Below are 20,349 nucleotides of genomic sequence, written 5' to 3'. Positions count from 1 at the left end.
GAGTTGAGTTTGACAGTTTACTTCTTTATTCATTATTTAATTGAGCACTAACACGTTTGTGTGTACCAAATATTGTGGTGGGATTACGTGCAAAATGAATGTGCAAGGCAGAAACTCAACCTAATGGAAGATGCGGACAATACAAGGAAATTGTTCTGATAAGGGAAATGTGGTTTGTAGCAAAAATACATGGAGGACCTAGGAGGTGAGAGTCTACCCATAAGGATAGGATAAGTGAGTCTTAGAGAAGCTGATGCCAGGGTGTATATCACTGAGGCCAGAAACCAAAGGAGCATGAACGAGAATAACAGAAATTCTGGCTAAGTAGCAAGTTCACAAGGAACTGGTAGTAGCAGTTGCTTCAGAAATAGCATTGTGCAATAGAACTTCCTATAATGATGGAACTGTTACATATCTGCAAGGAATTGGTAGTAGCAGTTGCTTCAGGAGTAGCGTTGTGCAATAGAACTCCCTACAATGATGGAACCATTACATATCTGTGCTGTCCAATGTGGTAACTACTGGCCATATATTGGGGCTTCCCTAATGGCTCAGTCGGAGAAGGAAATGGCAACCCACTCCAGTGTTCTTGCCTGGAGAATCCCAGGGACGGCGGAGCCTGGTGGGCTGCCGTCTATGGGGTCGCACAGAGTCGGACACGACTGAGCGACTTCACTTTCACTTAATGGCTCAGTGGGTAAAGAATCTGCAAAGCAGGAGACACAGGAGATATGGGTACAATTCCTGGGTCGGGAAGATCCCCTGAAGGAGGAAAATGGCACCCCACTCCAGTATTTTTGCCTGAAAAATCCCATGGACAGAGGAGCTTGGTGGGCTACAGTCCATGGGGTCACAAAGAGTTGGACATGACTGAGCAACTACGTGCAGGACACTGCCATATATTGAGTGCTTAAAATATGGCTAAGCAAGTGAGAAACTGAATTTTTAATTAGCTTAAATTTAAACAGCCACATGTGGTTAATGGCAACCATGTTCTGACAAAATCATCAATCGTCATTATGAATTTGTTGTCTCTGTAGTTCTATCAGTTTTTGCCTCATATCTTTAAGCTCTGATTAGGTGTCTGCATGTCCAGGAATGTTGCATTCAGTGCAACTTGAGTGGGTGCTGGAGCAGGGTGACTGCTGGGCAAGGGAGGGGTGAAAAGACATTTGTTTTCACCTTATATCCTTTTTATTTTATGTATGGATTTTCTATGCAAACAAAAACAAAAACTATAATAAAAGAAGCCGAAAATTAGCAAGCTGTAAATTAGATTCATCAATAGTGATCTGGCATGACTTGAAAGAATGAATAACTGATGGTACTAATAAGTGAGGGTCATAAAGGAAAATACAAACCATATCTGTTACTTATATAATAATAGAGTAAGGAATATACTTTAATAATTTCCATCAGTCATAATGAAGTTAATATTCAGTTACCTAAATTTTTCCTAATATTTAATCCTTCATTTAATGAGGATTCTATGTAAATGAAAGGTTTCTGTGCATTGGATGCAATGCACCAATATTTTGGTAAAATGTCAGCTCAATGGTACTAATTTTGTCCATTCTGAACACAAGGATATTAAGATTAAACAAAATAATTTATCTAAGCAATAATTTTTTAAAGGCAGTAAAAGTGAAAAGTGAAAGTGAAGTCGCTCAGTCATGTCCGACTCTTTGAGACCCCATGGACTATAACCTGCCAGGCTCCTCCATCCATGGGATTTTCCAGGCACTAATATTGGAGTGGATTGCCATTTCCTTCTCCAGGGGATCTTCCCCACCCAGGGATCAAACCCGAGTCTCCCACACTGCAGTCTCCCACACTGCAGGCAGACTCTTTACTGTCTGAGCTACCAGGGAGCCCCAAAGGAGGTGAAGTTCTCCCTTACTTCTTCATGCTGAGATAGTACAGTAAGAAAGAAGTTCGCAGACACTCCAATGATGTGAATTATATGAATGATTGGAAAATGTGGCCAAATAGAAGGGAGCCAGTGGTCAAGAGCAGTCAGACTGAACAGACCCAAGTCCCAGGATTTCTGACCCCAGGGCACTGCTCATACAGTTATCACTTACCAAACCCCATGAGAATAAAAGAACCTATCAGCATGATGGCCGTTTGGAGAGTGTCTGTGTAAATAACTGAGGCCAAGCCCCCTGTGAAGAGAAAGAAAGGAATCAGGACATTTTGCTCATGCGTCCTCATCTATCTGCTGTCACCTCTGCCCAAACTCTAGAAATAACTCAGCAAAAACATAGCAAATGCTCCTGGATGGACCACAAGCCCTTCTCGGCAACTTTGTCGCCTTAGTGGTTATGCCTCTCATTGGCCCTCTTGTCTCCCTTGCCTTGCCTTGACTCAATGTCTATGAACTGTAGTGGAGTTCCACCTTTGTGTGAATTTTTGAATATTAAATAGAGATAAAGGCAAAGTTTTAATACCATAGATTTTCCCTCACTGATCCCTCAGTTTGCTTCATTCAGCACAGTTACAGTTGCTCTCGAAAAGCTGGGCAAGGCCATTTTTGCTCTCCTGTGGGAACGTTTCATTGTTTCATTAGTCGAGAACCAGATACAGCTGATGAGCTGTGTTTTGCTGCAGTGTTGTTCGAACAACAAAAACTTCCCTTTCATCTCTGGGCTCACAGAATCTCAGTTAATGATACTCCCTTTATGAGAGGGAAACAAGATGGATACTGAAAATAGGAGATGTATGCCCTTATCTGTCACTTATTCTGAGACATGTACTTGACGTAGAAAAAATGGCTTCAGGACTGTTTTTATTGTTCCAGCTATACTTTTTCTTTATTTTTCCAACTGAGCTGGTATAGTCTGATTTTCGTGTTAGTGTGCATGAGGGAGAACACTGGTGTGTCTGGCTCTTGAAAGCCTGCTTGAACTATTACCACACCTTTCCTCGCACAACCAACCCACTGCTCCAGTTTTCCTTTCCTGATTCTGCGGCTCATAGTCCCACCACTGTGCCCTGGCATGAATTCACTTGGGCCCCGCCTGGGTGTTGCCAGTCTCGGGTCTAAGCCACTGCTTCATCCTGACCTCCCGTGTGTGTGTTACGCTGGATTCCAAATGCCGATCTGTGTACCAGACACATGGCTGAGCCAAGTCACCTTTTCCCACGCCATTTACCACGTCATCGGGTGCTCACACCTCATACTGAAGATTCTGTTTTCTTTGCTCTGAGTGTGTCTCCATCCGTGCTTGAATCTCACAATGGAAATATAAGGGCATCCTTACACGGCGGTGACAATGTTAATGACAGCTTGGGGTGAGGTCAGCAAAAGATAGCGTGGGCTCACCAGTGATTGTGTAAATAGCAGTGATAGCCAAGAGGATGAAGATCGCCAGGTATAGGTCCAATCCCAAGGCCAGTTTGATGAATATGGCTCCAGAAAACATGTCTGACTGGAGAGAGAACAATCACGGTGGGAAGGAAACATGCAGTGCATCACTCAGCTCTTCACTGAAGCCTTCCCACTGATATCTGATGCTCCCTAGCGGTTAGGATTCAGCGCTCTCACAGCCTCGGGCCAGGTTCAACCCGTCAGGAAAGCCTTTCTTTTCTCTCTGCTTGCCACCTACCAACCTCCCTAGTGAGACCATACCATCCTTTGGGGCTTCCCAGGTCGTGCTAGAAGAAAAGAATCTGCCTGCCAATGCAGGAGACATAAGAGATGTCAGTTCTATCCCTGGGCTGGGAAGATCCCCTGGAGAAGGGCATGGCCACCCACTCCAATATTCTTGCCTGGAGAATCCCATGGACAGAGGAGCCTGGTGGGATAGAGTCCATGGAGGCACAAAAGAGTCAGACATGACTGAGCACTCCTGGACCCTACACGTTACTGGAGGTTGAGAACCAATGAACAATATGATCTTTTTAAAACTTGGGGCAGGGGAGGGCTGTGAAAGTTATTGATCTGTTTAATAAGTAACCAGGATAGAAGATGTTATCATTGTATAATAGTACACAAAATGTCATGTCTAGGATTATTGACACCACTTAAGATATAACCTTGTAGGTAAGAATGGACTCCTGCTACAGGCTCTTCCCAGCTGGCCACGCCAGACCACGCACAGTCACACATGCTCTGGGCTTCTGTGCTGCTCCGTTCAGCTCCCCAACCTTCCACCCCCTCCCCACCAGCAGGAACAACCCACCTCGGGAGGCGGCCTCCCTGGGGGGCTCTCTGTCATTCTGCTGCAGCACCTTGTTCATACTCTAGCATCATAAAGCTCTAGATGTCAGAGCCAGAGGAGAGCAGAGATCACCAGCTCCCACCCGCCAGAGGGGCCTGTAGGCATGAAACCCCGGACACCTGCAGGCTCCTCTGCCTCCCTTGGGCTCTCTTTACCTTCCTGTCCTGGGACTGCCCCCAGCCCTCACCCATGAGGACGACCTCCAATTCCACCCAGCATGGACTGCCATCCTCTTTCCTGGCCTGCAGCATATTTCCTGTACTTATCCACACACTCATGTCTGCATATGATGTCATAAAGTGCTATTTCCCATGTAAAATTCTTATACCCTTAACTACGAGGTGAACTGCTAGTGAACAGGAATCTTGTTCCCCTAACATAGAGCCCAACAATTTATAATAAGTACTGGGAAATGCTCACGTCGCATTAGGAAGGCTCACGCCATCTAATCTAAGCAGCTGGTTTACTTCCAGTCATGATTTTGCTCAACAGAGGATCAATAAGCAGGGTGAACTTCTGCTCCAGTGAACTGCCTGGACCATAAACTTGCAGGAGATTATGTCCTTAGCCAACGATACGTGAGGAGATTTTTCTTTGGTTTCTACATGTACTGCTGAGTCTGCAGATTGCTTCTTTCCTCAGTAATTCTATTCAAGAGACTTAACTTAAAAAAAAAACTTCAGAATTCTTTTAACACTTGTTTATAACATTCGTTTCGTACAGGCAATCTCAGATAAAATAGGGTACATTTAAGCAAAGTCAGTATAATAACACAAAACACTTTCCCTTCTGGTCTTCATGTTAGATGGTGAAGCTGAAAAGGAAAATGTAAATGTAGACTGGCCTTGACAATGAGAATGAAAAGGTTATTGTGCAGGGGCAGGTGGGAGCTAGAGAATCCTTCTTGTTTCTGCTACTGAATTGCTGCGCTACTTGAGTGAGACATTCTGCTCTGTCTGCACATCCATTTATTTGTTTCATAGTCTTAATGAAAGGATGGGTTTACACTCTGGAGGCTCTTGTGACTCAGGATTTTTTTACTCTATGAATCCAGGGTTTCTGAAGCTCCTTTTTTTTTTTTTTTTTTTGGCATAAAATCTTGATAGAGAGACCCCCCTGGTGGCTCAGATTGTAAAGAATCTGCCTGCCATGCAGGAGACCTGGGTTTGATCCTTGGGTTGGGAAAATCCCCTGTAGAAGGGAATTGCTACCCACTTCAGAATTCTTGCCTGGAGAATTCCATGGACAGAGGAGCCTGCTGGGCTATGGTCCATGGAGTCACCAAGAGCCAGACACAACTTAGTGATTAACACGTTCAGAGAGACCCCAAGTAGTTTTAAAACATCCATATATGGCTTGACCCATAAAGTTCTCTGATCTTGGCACTCTTGTCCCTCATGAAGCTAAAATGCCAGGAGGGCACTGAACTCACTGAGATTCTCAAAGCCACACAGATGAACAGGGAGAGGACGGAGAGGTAGACCTGGAGCCACTTCCCACCAAATCGCTTCCTCAGGTGTTCCGGCATGGTCGTCACCTGCAGAGATAGACACCAGCAGGGATTCATCCTCAGGGTCCCACACATTCAGATGACCCAACATGTATTAAGGCTCTGTGGACAGGTAAGTGTGTGTGGCAGTTACCCTCAAGGTGGGTAACACCCCCAAGCTGGGGAGACATGCGTGAGAAGGCACAGCCCCTTGGGAAGCAGTGAGGCTGGAATGAACATGGGCATTGCACTCAAGCGTTCTTGGGATCTGTTCCCAGATTGTGACCTTTGGCAGATGATAGTCTCTCTGAACCTCTGTTTTCTCACCTGTAATGTGGGGCTTTAATATGGAAGTAGGTGTAAAATACCTGCCACAACACCAAATGAATGGTGACGCTCAAGAGATAATATTTATTATTTCCCCTGATAATGTTGCAGTCTAGCAAAAACAACATAAATGATAGACTGCAATTATGGTTACATGATAAGTAGATGATTGAATAAATTGCAAATATACATCTGTATGTACATTCACATGATTATCTTTATTGAAAAGAAGAGTTACATTAAATTCTATGTAGAGAAAAAGCTGAGGTTATCATTATCGAAATACTAGATCAGCTATGTGATCAACTTAAAGGGTACATTTTTCTGGTTCCTTCATAGCAGACCAAGCTCATGGCTTCTTCTTCCCCAGTATAAAAGAATATTAAATAAACATTTATATAATATTATCAAAAGCAAGAAGGGGAACTCTTGGGGCCCAGAAACTGTGCAGAACCACCTCAAGAATGGTAAGCCATGTTCAAGAACACAGGCATGAGTTACATGCTGTGGATCCTTGCACCAAAGAGAGGAGAGCTTGCTCAAGCCTGGAATGGGACAGGACTCAGGATGGGCAAGGGACTATACAGTGACATACAGAGGCAGTAGACAGAAAGCTTGCTCCCCTGGGACCCCATCCCAGGAATTATCCCAGGACACAGCACCTCTCAGCTGCAGAAGGAGTAAGTATGGCAGTTAGGCCCCAAGAGGCACAGCAGTGCCCCAACTGGTTGGAAACATCCAGGTGGAAGGAGAGCCGCTAGAGCATGGTACTTCCTGCCCCTCATTAAAAAAAACCTACCTTCCAAACATCAGAATAACAAAAATTAGAATGAAGGAAAACATCGTGCATTGGTAAGGATGTCGGAAAAATAGAGTCTCCACAACAGTGATCAGCAAGAGGATAGCTGACTGCAGCCATTTTCAAGAGCAACGCTGCAACACTTTGTGGTCTTTTTTTAACTTTTAAAAATTCTTTTATGATTTGTATTATTTTTTGGCTGTGCTGGGTATTTGTTGCTGCTTGCGGCCTTTCTCTAGTTGCAGCGAGCGGGGCCTGCTCCTTGTTGGCAGAGCGTGGACCTCTCATTGCAGTGGCTTTTTCTTGTCTCAGAGCACAGGCTCTAGGAGCTGGTTTCAGCAGTTTTGTGGGCAGCACGTGGGCTCAGTGGTTGCGGCTCGAGGGCTCTAGAGCACATGCTCAGTAGGGTGGCACACGGGCTGAGCTGTCCGGCCACGTGTGGGATCTTCCTGGACCAGGGATCAAACCCATGTCTCCTGCATTGGCAGGCAGATTCTTTACCACTGGACCACCAGGGAAATCCAGTAGTTAGTGGTCTTATGTAAACGTAAGCTCAGAAATTCTGGGATGAATGATGTCATTCAGGTTTCATAGCTGAGCAGAAAAAATGAGGGAATAAATGAATGCCTGACATGTGCGCCAGAGACACCTGTGGATACTCACCCCTGCCTTGATGTAAATGGGGACAAAGAACCACCCTAGAACCAGCAACAGCAGCAAGGCCTGCAAGAAACCAAGGACAGAGTGGAAGTTAGAGAGGTTTGGCTCATGGGCCTTTTCACTTCACAACCTCCAAGTTTGAAAATAAAATGTTTGCTTGGATCCTGTCCCACTCAAACACTTATGATCCCAAGACAGCTGTGGGTCTCTTTCTTCTGCTTCCATGATCCAGAGATCACTGTTTCCTGGGGCTTAGGATGTGGCAAAGATGTGTGGTGAAAACCGGGCAGTCAGAGATCTGAGCCCAGCTGGACCACTAGAAGGTCATACGATCTTTACCAAAAGGAATTATTCTTAAAAAAAATTATTTAGCTGTGTTGAGTCTTCCTTGCAGCACATCGAATCTTTCTGTGTGGTGAGTGGGCTTAGTTTCCCTGCAACATGTGGGATCTTAGTTCCCCCACCGTGGATCAAACCCTTATCCCCTATATTAGGAGGTGGATTCTTAACCACTAACCCACCAGGGAAGTCCCCAGGAATTATTCCTGAATGTCAGGAATCGTATAGAGTGACAGACCACTGAGAAACTTAGAGACAGAAGGATATTCCCGTTGCCCCCCCAAGTCTCGCCGTATATAATGACGATAATAGTATAATCTCACATGGATATTAACGTGTATGAAACAGTCTTCACTTCTATCACTCATGCTGTTCTCATAGCACCAGGTGAGGCAGATGTGATAAGCACAGTTATTCCTGTTTTATGGAGGAAACTGAACCTCGCAGAGATTAAAGAAATCCAAGGTCACAGGCTAAAGAGCTAGGCTCTCAGCAAGCTGATAACCATACTCCCTGGGGCCATAGGGCATTTTGTCCACACTTCTGGAGGCTGGCTCCTTTCTGGACTCCATAGCACCGTCAAAGCGAAACCCAGACCGTAGGGCACACGTGGAGGCTGGGTCCATTCTGAGTCTCTGACACTACTAAAGTAATTATAGGGCAAAATCTTCAATAGGGGCGGGGCAAAGTTCCTTGTGATGACACAAGGTCCCTTGCTGAGTCTATCCAGGATAGTCTGTTTATATATATATATTTTACAATGATCCAACTTTCTTCCACATAAGCACCTCCCTCTGACTGATAGGCATATACATGCACAAGCAAACACTAGAAAGGATAAGAGAATGGAACCGAAAACACTCAGTCAACTCAAGACATGTTTGCAGCATGTGGCCAGTCACATGCTGGATGATGGGGCAGTGTGAGTAACGCAGGAGGAGATGGCCTCTTGTCCTCAAAGATTCTGGAGTCTAATTAAGAAGACACAGCTTGCACTGGTGAGATGGCAGCACAGCATTAGGAACTCAGTCACCAAGTCTTAGAGATTCGATCTACTACCTCCAAATCATTTACCCTTTACTATGTTGTCACTTCCTTGGCCAGTTTCTACTCCTCTGTCTGGCATCAGCCGCAGGAAGTTCCGTGGACACGTGCCTGGTCCCACCCACCATCTAGGATGGATGCCCCTTCTGCATCCATGCCCCTTCTGTCTCCTACTGTAGTGAATGTTTATCTGTCTCTCCCACTGGGATGTAAGCTTTTCAAAGAAGGAATCATTACTTGTACATTTTTAAATTTCTTGCTTCTAATTCAGATTGAATGTATAATATAGCTCGGGGCGGGGAGAGAGATAGAAATGAGAGCTAAAATGATCAAGGAGGTCAAGTAAAAGTGGGATTAAATGATATAGAGATGACTTCCCTGGTGGGAATAATGGCTTTAGTGAAATCTCAGTGGTAGGGTATGGCCCAGGCAAGAGGGGCTACCCAGGGAAGGCCCTGAGGTTCAAGAAGGAGAAATAGGAGTCAAACCAAAGAGGAGTTTGCCCTATGCAGAAAAGAAAAGTGAAAGTCGCTCAGCTGTGTCCAGCTCTTTGTGACTGTACAGTCCATGGAATTCTCCAGGCCAGAATACTGGAGTGGGTAGCCTTTCCCGTCTCCAGGGCATCGACCCAGGGATTGAACCCAAGTCTCCTGCATTGCAGGTGGATTCTTTACCAGCTGAGCCACAAGGGAAGCCCAAGAATACTGGAGTGAGTAGCCCAGACACACACACCTAGAGTTTTGATTTAAAGGAAAAAGCCTGTGATGTCACTTACGTTCCATTCCAATGCTGCAATGGCAATTCCTGAAGCCGCTCCGGTCCCTGCCAGCCCCACAAAGTGGCCACTGCCGATGTTACTGGCGAAGAGAGAGGTGCCCATCTGGAATCCAAGGGAAGAGTCTAGGGTCAGAGTTAAAAGTCCCAAATCAGACTTCTTGAAAGCAGGTAAACGTTGAGATGTTTCCATTACTTCTCCATACGGCAGGAGTCAGCAAGCTTAAAGCTTGTGGCCTAAATTTAGCCGGTCACCAGTTTTTGCACGGTTGGTATACAAGATTGTTTTCATGTTTTTGAGTTATTTTTGGCTGTGCTGGGTCTTTCCATTGAGGTGCACAGGCCCCCTTGTTTCGGGACACGGGCTTTAGAGTGCTTGGGCTCAGCAGTTGGGGCTTGTGGGCTTCTCTGATGCGGTACTCAGGCTTAGTTATCCCTCGGCGTGTGGGATTTTAGTTCCCCAACCAGGGATCGAACCTGCATCCCCTGCATTGGAAGGTGGGTTCTCACCCACCGGGCCACCAGGAAAGTCCCTGAATGGTTTTTAAAGATTGAGAGAGTAGCATTGGCATATTTACACTCCCGTGTGTGAGATAGCTGTAGTGGGAACCTGCTGCAAGCACAGGGGGCTCAGCCTGGTGCTCTGTGATGGCCCAGAGGGGTGGGACAGGGTGGGTGGAGGGGGGTTCCAGAGGGAGGGGACATACGTGTGCTTACGGATGATTTGCAGTGCCATACGGCAGAAACTAACACAACATTGCAAACCATTATCCTCCAATTAAAAACAAATTAAAAAAAAGAATATGAATCAGAGCCAAACCAGCTCTTTCCAAATGCCACGCTACACCTGCTCTCATAACCGGTGATGTATTCTTGTTTATTAGAACGACAGGGCTGAGCTCTGAGGTCAGGGGTTTAGGAAAAGAGACACCAGAAAGCAGGCAATCAATGCACCTCAGATGTGATCAGCCTTCTACGTGTTTTCTTGGCTTGTCCTTAAACATACACACTGGAAATTTATCGCCAGGAAGCTTTGATGCACTCACCGGCCGCCAGGTCACATCTCTACCAGCCAGAAAGAAGCCTCCAACAGTGCCCCGGTTAGTCCTCAGCATTGCCTGAGCAGAAGGGAAGACATTTACAAGTCAAGCCACAGAAAGAGCCCCTGAGACGCCCCAGAATCTCTGGCCAGGGTTCTGACAGACATGACCTTTTCCAGCACCCCTAAAGAGAAACATTATCCTCAAAACTGTGCTACAGCGCCAATGTTTCAAGGACTTCAAAATCACACCTTCATGGAAACCAAGGCACTTTCAGACGTCGTGTTTCTCAACTTCTGTCCTAATTGCCCAGTTTATTTTCACTGCTGAACACAATGTGAGGTATCTATTGCTAGAGCTGTGCTTGGAAGAAAAGTTGCAGCCTCCAGCTCATTATTTAAAGAATGAATGTAAATGACTTAAGCGTCCAAATCAACTAAGTTATTAATAGAAAGTGAGCAAAGGAAAATAAAATCAATGAGATAATAACACAACATCTTTATTCATGACATCAGGTGCTGGAAATGCCGAACAGGATAAGTCTACAGTCCCATTCTTGGCCCTGTTCACACGATGGGCTTGTTAGAAGAGTAAAGTAAATCAGTGGAAGCATTACTGACATCACACATGAGAAAATGACTGCTTAGGGAGGGACGATAAAATCTGTGACAGCTGATTTAACGTCCTCTCTGCTTTGTCACATCACACTTTTCCCTCCCTCAGTCATGTCCCCCACCCACAAGCCTTGAGCCCACTCTGAACATCCCACTAAGCTCCTACATACCCACAGTCCAACGGCCATCACCAACACGAAATAGATGACAATGCCGGAGATGTCAGCAGCATTTTGTATACGCTGTGATGTCTCAGGAGGGCTGGGGGTCTCAGTCACAGTGCTGGGGCTTAGTGTGCTGGCCACGGTTGCAGGCACTGCTTTCCCCATCCCAGGGACAGCCCTTTTCTTATATGTGCTCTAGGTTAATGATCAGCCTTGGGCAAGTGGGCAGCACTATCAGAGCCATCTCCTGGGCAGGAGGACCTTTAAACCTCTCCTCTGAAGCTCTGAGACCCTGGCCCTCCAGCAGTCGTGTTGGACTGGGTGGAGTGTGGGAAGGAGGGGTGAGAGATGAGAAACGGGGTGAAAATTGGAGGTGGAGAGAGGGGTACTCACTGTGTGGAAAGATGGCATCTTTAAGAAGATTTGAATAGTCTGGGTGAGGATTAGGGAGAGATGAAGGGGACAAAGAGAGGGGTAAGAGAGAGGTGAAGGGTCTAGAAGAGTCAGGAGGACAAGGGGTGAGGGATCCTTGCAGAGCAGATAAGATTCCTGACCAAGAAATTACATCCCTTTAAAGTGCAGTCGTTTTGCTTCTCCTGGGTTCCTCTGTGTTTCTCTGGAACAGGTAATCTGAGTTAGGCTTGTATTACACGTCAGGACTGAGGCAGCTCCTGCAAGAAGGGAAGTGGCTCTATGGGCACTGCATTCAGGGGGGTCAGGGCAGGGGTGTGGAGTGGGTTGGGACAGAGGTTTTGACAATGGGCGTATCAACCTAAAAGCATGTGATAATGATTCTCAGGACTCATGTAAAGATGTGGGATTGCTTGATCATGTGATAGCTCTATTTTTAACTTTTTGAGGAACCTCCATACTGTTTGCCCTAATAACTGTATCAGTTTATACCCCACCAATGGTGCATAAGGGCTTCCCCAGTGGCTCTGTGGTAAAGAATCTGCCTGTCAATGTAGGAAACATGGGTTCGATCCCTGGGTTAGAAAGATCCCTGGAGGAGGAAATGGCAACCCACTCCAATATCATTGCCTGGCAAATCCATGGACAGAGGAACCTGGCAGGCTACAGTCTATGGGGTTGCAAGAGAGTTGGACATGACTTAGCGACTAAACAACAGCGGCAATGATGCATAGGGGTTCCCCTTTCTCCAGATATTAGCCAGAACTTGTAAGTTCTAGTCTTTTTGATTTTTTAAATTAATTAATTTTTTAGTTGAAGGATAATTGCTTTACAGAATTTTGTTGTATTCAGTCAAACCTCAACATGAATCAACCGTAGATATACACGTATCTCCTCCCTCCTGAACCTCCCTCCCATCTCTCTCCCCATCCCACCCCTCTAGGTTGACACAGAGCCCCTGTTTGAGTTTCCTGAGCCATACAGAAAATTCCCGTTGGCTATCTATTTTACATATGGTAATGTAAGTTTCCATGTTACTCTCTCCATACATCTCACCCTCTCCTCCTCTCTTCATGTCCACAAGTCTATTCTCTATGTCTGTTTCTCCATTACTGCCCTGTAAATAAATTCTTCAGTACCATTTTTCTAGATTCTGTATATAAGCATTAGAATATGATATTTATCTTTCTCTTTCTGACTTACTTCACTCTGTATAATAGGTTCTGTGTTCATCCACCTGTTTAGAACTGACTCAAATGTGTTCCTTTTTATGGCTGAGTAATATTCCATTGTGTATACATACCACCACTTCTTTATCCATTCATCTGTCAATGGATAGTCTTTTTTGATTTAATATTCATACTGACAAGTATAAGGTGATATCTCATTTTGGTGCTGATTTGCATTTACCAAATAATTTGTGATGCTGAACATCTTTTCATACACTTTTTTGGTAATTGGTATGTCTTCTCCGGAAAAAATTCTATTCAGGTCCTTTGCCTATTTGAAAATCAGGTTATTGGGTTTTGTTTTTTGTTTTTTTAGCATTTAAAAATATTTATTTGGCTGCACTGGACCTTAGTTGTGGCACTCAGGATCTTCACCACGCTGGACATTTCATTGTGGTGCATGGACTCTCTAGTTGTGGCACACAGGCTCACAAGTGCAAGGGCACAGTAGCTCCACTGCATGTGGGGTCTTAATTCCCTGACCAGGGATCAAACCTGCATCTTCTTCATTGCAAGGCAGATCCTTAACCACTGGGCCACCAAGGAAGTCCCTAGTTTGGCTTTTGAGTTGATGAGTGTTTGCATACTTTAGATATTAACCCCTTACCAGTTATATGGTTTGCAAATATTTTCTCCTATTCTGTAGGTTGCCTTTTCATTTTGTTGATTGATCTCTTTGCTGTGCAGAAAACTTTTAGTTTAATGTAGTCCCGTTTGCATTTATTTTTTTCTTTTCTTGCCTGGGTTTTTGATATCATATCCAGAAAAGTTATTACTAAGATCAAGGTCAAGAAGATTCTCCCCAATATTTTCTTCTAGAAATTTATAGTTTCAGGTCTTACATTTAAATCTTTAATCCATTTCAAGTTAATTATTTTCAGTGTTGAAAGATAGGGATCCAGTTTAATCTTTTGCACGTAGTATGCAGTTTTCCCAGGACCATTTATTGAAGAGACTATCCTTTTTCATTGTGTTCTTGGCATCCTCGTCAAAGATTAATTGACCATTTTCTGGGGTTTATTTATGGGCTGTTGATTCTGTTCCATTGGCCAGTGTATCTCTTTTTATCCAGTGTTATACTATTTTGATTACTATAGATTTGTAATTTAGTTTGAAATCCAAGAGTGTCGTGCCTCCAGTTTTGTTCTCCTTTCTCAAGATTTATCTATTTGAAAACTTTTGTGGCAGGATATTTTTTTCCTCTTTCTATGAAAAAATATCACTGGTATTTTAATGGGGATTTCATTGAATCTCTAGATTGCTTTGGGTAGTATGAGATTTTGACAATATTAATTCTTCCAGTCTATGAATGTGGGGTATCTTCCCATTTATTTATATCTTCTTCAGTTATTTTCATTAAGGTTTTATAGTTTTCAGTATACAGATCTTTCACTTCCTTGGTTAAATTTATTCCTATTTTATTCTTTTTGCTGCTATTATAAATGAGATTATTTCATTTATTTCTTTTTCAGGTAGTTTATTGTTAGTGTTTAAAAATGCAACTGATTTTTGCGTGTTGATTTTATATCCTGCAACTTTACTGAATTTGTTTATTAGTTTGAACAGCTTTTTTTTTTAATTTTTGTGGAGTTCTTAGGATTTCTTGCCTAGGTGCTCTGGCTAGTACTTCCAGTACTATGTTGAATCAGAGTTCTGAGAGTTGGCACCCTTATCTGATTCCTGATTTTAGAAGGAAAACTTTCAGGTTTTCACCACTGAGTATGTTAGCTATGGGCTTGTCAGATATGGCCTTTATTGTGTTGAGGTAAGTTCCTTCAGCGCCTGTTTGGTTGAGAGTTTTTAATCACTAAATGGTGTTAAATGCTTTTCCTGCATCTGTTGTCAGGTCTGTACATGGGACCCCAGTCAGTGAGACAATGACCTGGGCATGGGCTCACCTTCTAAAAGTGCCTGTCCCTGGTCCTGGACTCCATCAGGGATTCACATGATTCCCAAAAGTACTTTTGCCCATGGAGCCATACCGAATTTTTGTTGCTGAGGGTGGGTACTAGCTGGAGACCTTCTATTCATCATCTTGCTGATGTCATCTCATGAACTCCCATACCATTTTAAAGATGTCTTTTTCTTGATTCAACATTTGCTTGATTGCTGTCAACTTTTCATTGTTTTTCAGAGCTCAAACAACATTTTGCTTTGTTTGTTTTTCTGTTTCTGTTGGGGAATGAAATCTTGGAATATCTTAGGCTACCATTTTGCTGGTCATTTCATTTTTATAATGGAGTTCCATAGACTGAGGCATCTCATCAGGTCATTACTATTATTCCCCACACTCTCCCAGAGACCCTATCCTGGGTAAAGTATCCGTCCTTTCCTTTACAGCATCTGCGAGCATTTCTGACCATTTAAATGCAGGTCAAGAAGTAACATGGATGAAATAAAGCCTCAGTAGAAGCCCAGAGGAAAGTCAAATGGGACCCCATACAGGAATATAGGAGGAGAGCTAAGTCAACTAAACCTTAAAAAAAAAAAAGCTGCACACTTTAATTAATCAGTTTATTTATTTACTTAAAGTAGTTTTTTTTTTTTTTTGGTCTCAAAGCATGTGGAATCTTAGTTCCCAGACCAGGGATCAAACCTGTGCCCCCTGCTGGCGGGGTGGACCCTTAACCACTTAACCCTTAACCACTGGGCCACCATAGTCCCAAGTTAACCAAACTGTGAGTGTAAAAGAAGCTTGTGGCCGCGATGGATCTCACTAGGGAAAAACAACAACCAAAAACTGTGACCTTAGAGTAAGGCAAGAAAATCTGACTTTGTAGAGAGACCTGTGGACCTGAGTCTAAAACCCTCATACAGCATGTGGGAAAGGATTTGGAAAGCTCCGTTTATAACTTTCCTTCACCAAATAAATAAACCCACCAAGCAGCAGGTCTCCTTTGGATCATTTTTCTTTCTGAGTAAGGAGTTTCTGTTGGGCATCACATTATCTTCCATCTATAGGCCTGGAGTTTTCACCTTCTGAGCTTCTACCTCATCCTGTGCGCAGGAAGGAGGCTCAAGGGGCCGCATCCCGGCCTTCTGAAGCCCTCGCTTCTCGAGCTATTTGGCTTCAGCATCTCTAGTTCCTGCAGCCGTGCGGTCACATTCTCTCATCTCAGGCCCAGGGGGAGGGAGAAGGAGGAGGAGGAGTCTGGAAACTAGGATACCTCAGAGACCTGTGGGTCTACAGTTCCTGAACATTGACCAGTCTGAAAAATTAATAAAGGAACTTTATTACTTTACTACCCTAGAAGAGAAGCGAGTTCTCCTGCCTTCTCTGGGAGATCTATATAGAACAGTTGGCTTGACAATTGTGTTTGTTTGGGGCTTCCCTGGTGGCTTGGTGGTAAAGAATCCTCCTGCCAGTGCAAGAAACACTGGTTCGATCCCTGGTCTGGGACAATCCCACGTGCTGAGGAGCACTGAGCCCATGCGCTACAGCTACTAAGCCTGTGCTCTACAGCCCGGGAGCTGCAACTACTGAGCCCACTCACTGCAGCTACTGAAGCCTGGGCACCCTAGAGTCCGTGCTCCACAGCAAGAGCAGCCACCACAATGAGAAGCCGCGTGCTGCAACTAGAGAAAAGCCCCCACTCTCTGCAACTAGAGAAAAGCCCGTGCAATGATGAACACCAGCACAACCAAAAGTAAATAAACAAATAAAATTATTAAAAGCCCTGCATTTGCATGTAGGGGTCTAGGTTGGTCCTTGGGAAAGGTTCCATCCACCCTGTGTGTCCTCACCTCACTGCTACAGGCACAATGCTTCTGTCTGCTACCTGTCACATAAAGCACCCCTTCCTCCCCCAATACAGGCCTCTTGTTCCTTTCTTTATCTGCCTAGGCTTTCCCCACCTTACCACCATCAGCAAGTGGCACACACTGCAGACTTCTGCCACCTCCTGGGTGTCCCTTGACCTTAAATGCAGCAGAGGCTTTATGCTTTTATTTCCTCTCCTTAAAACGTCCTTTCTGCTAACTTGTTAGAACTATAACAAGTTCTTCCTCCTCTGGGAGACCAAACAGACTCATGTAAAGTCATGTAAAGAATCATGTGTTCATTGTTGCAACATTAAGGCCAGGACAGTGCTTCATCTGTTGGAGTCATGAAAACAATGTGAGTTGCAAAGTCTTATTGTTGCTGTTCAGTTGCCAAGTCATATCTGCCTGTTTGCTACCCTGTGGACTGCAGCACGCCAGGCTCCTCTGTCCTTCACTATCTCCCAGAGTTTGCTCAGATTCATGTCCACTGAGTTGATAATGCCATCTAACCATCTCATCCTCTGCTGTCCTCTTCTCCTGTGGCCTTCAATCTTTCCCAGCATCAAGGTCTTTTCAAATGAGTTGGCTCTTGACATTAGGTGGCCAAAGTTTTGGAGCTTCAGCATCAGTAACGTCTTGTAACAAGAGAAGTCCCAGGATTACCAGCTCTGTGGGTAGAGGGAGTTCAACTTGAACCAGCAGGGGGTGCTGTGGAACTAATCTTGGGTACTCTGCTTTTAGTGGCTCCCAGTTGCATGAACCCCAAGCCTGAGGGCAGGAAACTTTTGCTCCCCACCGGGGCTTTGCAACTGTGTCCCCGTGAGGAGGGACATCTGTGGAGTCACAGGTGATGATCTATGAATTATTCAGCAGAAGACTGGGAGCCATACTCAATTTTTCTTGAGATTTATTGTTCTAAAATAAATAGCTTGGTTCTGTGGTCTTCTGTGGTGCAGAATTTTATTTCTTTGGATCCCCAAGTGAAGTGAAGTCACTCAGTCGTGTCCGACTCTTCGTGACCCCTTGGACTGTAGCCTCCCAGGCTCCTCTGTTCATGGGATTTTCCAGGCAAGAGTACTAGAGTGGGGTGCCATTGCCTTGGATCCCCAAGGTCATCATTATTGTATAATATTAATATACATATGATACAATATATAATTTACATTATACCATATCATTTTATATATGATATACAATTTATAATATGTAGTCTGTATTATAGTATGAAAGTGAAAGTAGCTCAGTTGTGTCTGATTCTTTGTGACCCCGTGGACAGTACCATCCATGGAATTCTCCAGGCAAAAATACTGGAGTGGATAGCCGTTCCTTTCTTCAGGGGGTCTTCCCAACCCAGGGACTGAATCCAGGTCTCCACATTGCAGGTGGATTCTTTATCGTCTGAGCCACTAGGAGAGTGGCTATAGTGCACTATAATTTTTATGCATATATTAAAAAATTTTTAATTTATTTAGTTATTTATTTTTGGCTTTGCTGGATCTTCGTTGCTGCGCTCGGGTTTTCTCTAGTTGTGGAGAGCAAGGGCCACTCTCAGTTGGTGCTGTTCAGGCTTCTTACTGCGATGGCTTCTTGTATTGGGGAGCACAGTTTCTAGGGTGAGCAGGCTCAGTAGTTGAGGTGCATGGCGTTAATTGCTTTGCAGCATGTGGAGTCTTCCTGCATCAGGGATTGAATGTCCCCGTATTGGCAAGCAGATTCTTAAGCACTGGACCACCAGAGAAGTCCAGTATAACATAACACAATAGGGTCTCAGCCTGATTCTCTGGCTCCGGGTCAGGCAGGTGGCCTCCCTGACCATCTCTGGGCTCCAAACTGAGGAGGAGGAGGCTGATCAATCCTGCTAAGCCTGGAACAGCGGCCCAAGCTCACACAGTGCTCCAGGCCAGGGGGGAAGTGAGACAGAAACCCTGAGCTCCCCAGATCCCACCAGTCACCTGGGGAAACTCACGGAGCACTGTGTAACCGGCCCATGAGAAGACAAGAGCTGAGGGCTATTGCCAGTAGTGTGCGCTCCTCAGGAGCATTGAGAATAATGAGTACAAGTGTCTGGACCTCACAACTGGTCATTGTGAATATGTTTGCAGCAACTTAAAGTTATATACATTCACACAGAGTAAAAACTGGTAAAAAGGAACACAAGGGTTAACTAAGGGGATAGGCCTATTTCCAGACTTTTCTGTTCTATTCCAATTGGAGATGCTGGAGTCACGTGCTCAGAGGGTCCACCTCTTTGACCTTGAGTGGCCATTCACCAAGATCATCAGTCACCTTTTTCCTGCCTCTTTTTCTGTCCTTGGCACATGCCCTGACATCTCACTCCAGGGATCTTTCTTCCTCTCTGCCATGGAGACCACCTGACAGCCTACGGATCCAAACTTAGGCATCAGATTTCTTGAGGCTTCTTTGGCCCAACTTCCCTGTGCCCCTCAACATGCGTAGAGGCTAGGGACTCCCCTTGTGGTCCAGTGGTTGAGACTTTGCCTTCCAATTCAGGGAGTATGGGTTCGATCCCTGGTGAGGAAGCTAGGACCCCCACATGCCTCATGCCAACCGCCCATCCCCTAAAAAACATAAAAGAAGCAATGTTGTAACAAATTCAATGAAAATTTTAAAACTGGTCCATATAAAAAAATCTTTTAAAAAAACATTTAAAAACATGCATACAGGGTAATTTCCCATGTGTGTTTCTGTTGTACCCTTTAACTGACCTTTCATATACGTGTGCAGTGCCTGGAAACAGCAGGCAAGTTTAGAGCTGTAGGGGTACAGTTGACAGAGACTGGCAGTTAAATATAATATGCTTCTATTGAAATAAAAATTCAGATGTGAAAGCATCACCGTTCCAGTGGTGGATCTTCTGAGGCCTCTACTCACTCTATCCGAGGTGGAAACATCAGGGAAAAATGGCAGTACAAAAAGAACCCTCTGCTCCGTGGCCTGTTATCACAGTGACCAGAGGATGCGGCCCCTATGGCCAGCAGGGGGCGCTGTGTGACGTCCGTTCCCCAGACTGCAGGTGTGGTAGACAGCGGACAAACCACTCAGCTTGCTCCAGGGGATTTGGGCAAACTGTGCTCTCACCGATGTGTGACTTTTCTCCACCTGTGATTCCTCCTTATCACCCCCACGAGCTCCTGGGTCTGGCTGTTCTGTAGCTTCAGACTTGAGTCAGATCCTCTTCTATACAGTCCTTTCCAAGCTGGTTTTAGAAAACGCAGAAGAACCAGAGATCAAATTGCCAACACCCACTGGATCGTTGAAAAAGCAAGAGAGTTCCAGAAAAACATCTACTTCTGCTTTATTGACTATGCCAAAGCCTTTGACTGTGTGGATCACAATAAAATGTGGAAAATTCTGAAAGAGATAGGAATACCAGACCACCTGACCTGCCTCTTGAGAAACCTGTATGCAGGTCAGGAAACAACAGTTAGAACTGGACGTGGAACAACAGACTGG

The 20,349-nt window shown here is 44.8% G+C and overlaps 1 protein-coding gene across 6 annotated transcripts in view; it reads right to left on the bottom strand.

Moving 5' to 3' along the window:
• LOC145526483 (solute carrier family 5 member 4) overlaps positions 1–20,349 on the bottom strand; it is a 55,872-nt gene that overhangs the window by 14,946 nt on the left and 20,577 nt on the right. Inside the window, exons 1-7 of one of the 6 annotated variants that reach the window (XM_081542222.1) lie at positions 11,480–11,512; positions 10,702–10,773; positions 9,657–9,761; positions 7,502–7,561; positions 5,656–5,760; positions 3,326–3,431; positions 2,085–2,165 (exon numbers count right to left, since the gene is read on the bottom strand). In XM_081542222.1, the coding sequence (XP_081398348.1) occupies positions 2,085–2,165; positions 3,326–3,431; positions 5,656–5,760; positions 7,502–7,561; positions 9,657–9,761; positions 10,702–10,773; positions 11,480–11,497 (547 nt within the window). In that variant the 5' untranslated portion in view covers positions 11,498–11,512. Of the gene's footprint in view, positions 1–2,084; positions 2,166–3,325; positions 3,432–4,184; positions 4,486–5,655; positions 5,761–7,501; positions 7,562–8,160; positions 9,436–9,656; positions 9,782–10,701; positions 10,774–11,479; positions 11,513–20,349 lie in introns of those variants that run through there. The other 5 variants (XM_081542216.1, XM_081542219.1, XM_081542217.1 and 2 more) reach the window with 5 other exon arrangements.

The sequence above is a fragment of the Giraffa tippelskirchi genome, chromosome 11 (assembly GCF_054371585.1).
Source record: "Giraffa tippelskirchi isolate mGirTip1 chromosome 11, T2T-mGirTip1v1.2.pri, whole genome shotgun sequence".
Taxonomy (NCBI): domain Eukaryota; kingdom Metazoa; phylum Chordata; class Mammalia; order Artiodactyla; family Giraffidae; genus Giraffa; species Giraffa tippelskirchi.
This window is presented reverse-complemented; position numbering and strand designations above follow the sequence as displayed.